Source organism: Chrysochloris asiatica, unplaced genomic scaffold (genome assembly GCF_000296735.1).
Source record: "Chrysochloris asiatica unplaced genomic scaffold, ChrAsi1.0 scaffold00355, whole genome shotgun sequence".
Classification (NCBI taxonomy): Eukaryota; Metazoa; Chordata; class Mammalia; order Afrosoricida; family Chrysochloridae; genus Chrysochloris; species Chrysochloris asiatica.
The window spans coordinates 542,634-548,192 of NW_006408873.1; the positions used below are offsets into that span (position 1 = coordinate 542,634).

The 5,559-nt window shown below is 36.6% G+C and overlaps 1 protein-coding gene across 1 annotated transcript in view; it reads right to left on the bottom strand.

Annotated features, from left to right (window-relative positions):
- Window positions 1-2,551: 2,551 nt before the first annotated feature.
- ERCC8 (excision repair cross-complementing rodent repair deficiency, complementation group 8) overlaps window positions 2,552-5,559 on the bottom strand; it is a 97,885-nt gene continuing 94,877 nt past the window's right edge. The window contains exon 11 of the mRNA XM_006876137.1: window positions 2,552-2,620. Coding sequence (XP_006876199.1) covers window positions 2,552-2,620 — 69 coding nt within the window. The remainder of the gene's footprint in view (window positions 2,621-5,559) is intronic.

The window sequence follows — 5,559 nt, forward strand, 5'->3', positions numbered from 1 at the left end:
TTTCATGGAATATCCAGTTGATTGGTCTAATAATGTGTTCAATGCTGTTGTTCTACCTTCTAACTTGTTGCTTACTGACGGGGTTCTGAAAAAGTTTTCAAGAAGCTATTCAAGGTACAGTTGGTTTCTATTTACCTGGAGAACCAGACAAAGGAGGAAAGTCAAGAACAGGAGCAAGACATGGAAAGTGTGGCTAACTGGCTCCATGAACAGCTGGCTCCTTTGCTGTGAGACCAAAAAACTGGATCACTCTCTCATCTACAATCACTGAATATTTGATCAAAGATTCCTTAAAAGAATCCTGATCAAAAGAGGAAAAGTGCAGAACAGACTATCAAATTCTCATAGATTTCAGACTTTCTGGGGCCATGGAAACTGTTGCTTAAAATTATCTTTAAACCTGAAATCAAAAATCGCTTAAGTCAACATCTTAAAACCAAACAATAGTTCAGCTTAACTAATAAAGAATGCCTGCCTTGAGCATTGTGCTCCTTTATTATCTATAGGACATAGGACAGAGCTTCAAAGAGTTTGTGGAAAAATGGAACTAAAAGATAACAGAATTTTTCCACGAACTTAACTGAATCCCCTTCACACAGAATCAATTGAGAAGTGCAACTCAAAAGATTAGTTAAGAAACTTAGAGGGCTGTGAGTTTCTGTTAATGGGGGAGGAACAATACAGAAAGGGCGGGGAGAAGGGCTGCACAACTTCAAGAATGTAATCAGTGTCATTAAATTGTACATATTGAGATTATTGAATGTATGTGCTCAGCTGTGCATAGACCAACACAACAAATTAAACTATTTTGAATAATTTAGCTACTGTACATTTACTGAGTCAGAATCGACGGCACTTAACAACAACAACATTTGGTGTCTTAGTTGTCTAGGTAGTGAGTGCTGTTGTAATAGAAATACCACAGTGGATGGCACTGACAACCAGAAACTGATTCTCTCACAGTTTAGGAGGCTGGAAGTCCAAATTCAGAGTGCTGGCTCCAGAGACAGGCTTTCCCTTAGTCACTTGTGGGCAAAATGGTCCTTATTTCCTTTCAGCATCTGTAGGGCCAGTATTCTTTGGAGATCTCCATACATCTTGGCATCAATCTTCCCCTGGATCTAGGACTTCACAGTGCAGGGACTCCAGGTCCAAAGAAAGCACTCCATTCCAGCTTTTCTATCTTGTTGGTAGTAGGTCCCTCTTCTCTGCTCACTTTTCTCTTCTTTTATATCTCAAAAGAGACTAATTCAAGATACAACCTACTCCTGCAATCTGTATTAAGCTTTATGAACATCACAGAAGTGAGGATTTATAACACATGCTATAATGATATCAGATCAGTTAATCACATCAGAGGGCATCATATTAGAACTCACCATGAGGGTGTTAACTACACCTAAACTGCGAAACCACTGAGAATCCTGACCTAGCCAAGTACTGCGAAACCACTGAGAATCCTGACCTAGCCAAGTTGACACAAAAACTCACTCATCACATTTGGTGTTTATGCTCACAAAATCTTTTTACTAGTCCTCAGCTGGTAAAAATTGAAAAGGAAAGGCATATATGACTAACTTCATGATACTCACTTGGGGTGAGTTATGATACAAGAAGAGTAGAAAAATACAAATTTTATGACATTTCATATTAAGCCAGATTCCATGTCAGGACATTTTTTGTTTGGATGAATGAAAGGACTTGGTCACAACTTCATGAATTTCATATAAAGAGTTCAAGCATGAAACAAACTGCCTTTTGACCCATTATAACACAGTAAAGATACCCCCCCGCCCCAAGTTAAAAGTCTCCAGTGGTTATAGTATTTTAGGTTTTGAGGTGGTGGTGGTAGTTATGTGCCGTGGAGTTGGTGCCAACTCATAGCGACCCTGCACAGGGTTTCCGAGGCTGTAAATCTTTACGGGAGCAGAAAGCCTCATCTTTCTCCCATGGAACAGCTGGTAGTTTCGAACTGCTGACCTTAGGTTTGCAGCCCAATTCATAACCACTACGCTACCAGAGCTCCTTTAGGTTGTGAGACAATGAATTAAAAATAATTTAACATACAGCTAGATAATGAGATGACTACATGAATCACTGCAAAAAGTGAATATATGGATAATATAGAAAGAATAAAGTACATTTGATACTTCCTTTTCAACTATTACTTTGGATGTTATCACTCTTGGTAAAATCATCAACGATGAACATAAGCAGATGACAGTACCGCCAGCAGAAGAAAGTCCATGCTGATAACCTAGATTTGCTGATTCTAAAACTACATCTTACAGTTCATACAATTCACTCAAGGTCCCACATGGGCACTATGACTTGTGTCCTTGTACTGTAGTAATACTAGGGGCTGTCCCAGATACGTTCTGATTAAAAAGACGAGATACAAGTCTGTTTTAGGATTTCAGGCAACTGTGACTTCTTTTAAAACCCGAGAATAAACCACTCACATTGTGAGCTAATCTAGTTGTATGGGTTAACTTAACAGTCCCCGTTTGAAAAGCTTCACCAATAGACACAAAGTACTGAGGGCTGATATTTATCCTTCTTCATCACTGCTGCTCCAGGCATCTTCAAATGCTGGGTTTAACTGTGATTTGGCTGTAGCCTAAAAATAGAAGAAGAGAAAAAACATTTTATACTTTCTACCTCATAGTTTTAGGATTACAATATATTTAGAAAATGTATCAAATAACTCAAAATTCAATTATTATGAAAAAAACTGGGTAATGTAATCCTGGCTGCTGGGTTTGAACTACCGACCTTGCAGTCAGCAGTCTAGTGCTTATCCTCCAGCACCACACCAGGATTCCCAGTCTCCTTAAGTAGAAATAAATTCCCCTTTTACCTTAGGTATAAGAGTAAACACACTTGAGAGTTTATCTTCGCTGAAGAGGAAGTGATTGTCAATCCAAGGATGAAGTTAAAGGAAATGTAAGAATAACTCTGTTTTGAAGAGTCTGATATTTGTAGAAATCACAAATTTGTTCCAGATAACAAAGCAGGATTTAGATTCAAATGTAGGTTTACCTTAAACTAAAATCTGTGTCTGTATGTTTTTAACTATGCTACTTTGCCTCGCTGGGTAAAGGGAGACTATTGTTGTTGTTAAGTACCGTGGAGTCGGTTCCGACTCATAGTGACCCTGCACAGGGTTTCCGAGGCTGTAAATATTTATAGGAGCAGAACGCCTCATCTTTCTCCCGTGAAACTGCTGGTAGTTTTGAACTGCCAGCCTTGAGGTTAGCAGCCCGATCCATAACCACTACGCTACGCTACCAGAGCTCCTTAAAGGTAAACTGGAGAGTACTTATTTAATTAGTGAGGTGAAACGATTTTAAAAGATGAAATCAACAGTAAATATACATGTACTGAATATGGTCTTGTACACCATGATTAAGCACTGCACTTTGACCACCTGCATATAAGCAAGTACGTACTAATTAGTGTTACGTGACATATTTGTTAATTCCCCATAAATACTAGTAAACCATGAATATTCTCTCCAAAAAAATCCTACTGGAATCTGTATCATGATTATTTTTGTTCTACCTATATTCACAGAGCCTGCAAATTGAAGTTTCTGAAATAATCTTGGCACATACCATTTTATATTAACATGAGAATGATGGAGATCTGAAAGTTAGAATATACAAATAGTGTATTTCAAAAGATAAGGTTTCATGGGCTCTAAAACTTAGATATAAGGCTCAACTTTTTTTGTTTGTAACCCTAATTGATTTTCCACTTGTTTTGCTTAATTTCTCATATACAAAAAGTCTGCTAGATGAGGAGTTAAATCTATAACTATATAATTAGGGAGTAAGCCATCAGAATAATGGACTATGTTCATAAATTAAGAAATTTAATTTTCTTCTAATATTCTTTGCTACATACAGGTAATAAGCAGATTTAGTTTTAATCTATTTTTCTCATATTCATTTGGTAAAGATCATCATACTATTGAATGTGGCCTACAGAGCTATAATGTGAATTTAATATAGACAGTAATTCCTAAGCAGATAAACTGAGTGATTGAACAATAATGAAAAGTGCTAAACCAAATGATATGACCATCTTAGCCTCTCTAGAGAAGATTCAATCATTTAAAGCAGCTGTATGTTAAAAGTGATGTAACCATAATAAACCAATTAGATATGTGATGAATTCTGGAAGTATTCATATGGAATTAGGCCTGCTGCTTAAAATTTTATCAACATATGTTTTTTTCCTCTCTCTCTTTCATTTGGATTAGGGCCAAAATAAGATAATGCACAGGCTTTGCACTGTAGTAAGTCACTGTTGTTGTTTTAAGTGTCTTTGAGTCTGCTCCAATTCACTGTGACCTTGTATAAGGTTTTCAAGACTTAACAATTTTTGAGGGTGCAGCAAGTCATGTTGTTGTTAACTGCTATTGAGTCAATTGTGACTCATAGCGACCCTATACAGGGGTTCCAAGAAGCAGCTGATGGGTCTGGACTACTGACCTTGTGGTTTGCAGTCCAGTGCTTACCCTATAGTGCCACACCAGGACTCAAGTAAGTCATAGTAGTTGCAAATGAAGGTATGAAATATATTTTGTCAATAGCTGTTAAATGCTATCAACCTCCTTATAAAAAATCATTTCAAAGTGTTTTTTTTTTTGACATAGTCTCATTTTCATAAAGGACTAAATATATAAAAAGGATTTTTAGAATTTCAAATTAGCTGTATCAATTTACCTTTTCCACCTTCATTTAAAATACGTTAATTTTACTATGACTTGGTTAAAATTAACCTGTTTCTAACTACCTTATTTATATTTTCCAACCTTAAAAAATTATGTAAATATTCTTTATTAGAGCTTAGAATTTTCTATCTGAGAAATTAAGATATATTAGGATTCATTAAAATGCTTAGTAAAATAGTTGTTGGCAGGAAAGTTATCATCCTAGAGAGTCTTTACGCTACTTGTTGTTAAGTGCCATAGAGTTTGTTCCGATTTGTAGTGACTCTGTACAGGGTTTCTGAGGAACGGCTGGTGAGTTTGAACTGCTGACCTTGCCTTTCAAACAGCCCTTGTGTCCAGTGCATAATTCTGCAGCTCTACATCACTACTGCTTGACCAAAAGAAACAAAACAAAATAAAAACTATGTAGAGTCAAAGATTATGTCTTAATCATCTTTGTTTACAAATATCAAACAAAACAAAACAAATCCCCACAGTGACCATGTACAAGGTTTATAAGACTGTAAAGCTTTATATTTATGCCAAGAAATTTGGAAGACAGCTACTTGGTCAACTGACTGGAAGAGACCCATATTTGTGACAATTCCAAAGACAGGTGACCCAACGGAATGTGGAAATCACTGGACAGTATCATTAATGTCACATGTAAGTAATATCTTCCTCAAGATAATTTAAAAATGGCTGTAACAGTACATTGACAGGAAACTGCCAGAGGTTCAAGGTGGATTAGAAAGAGGATGTGGAATGAGGGATATCACTGCTAATGTCAGATGAATCTTGGCTGAAAGCAGAGAATACCAGAAAGATGTTTACCTGTA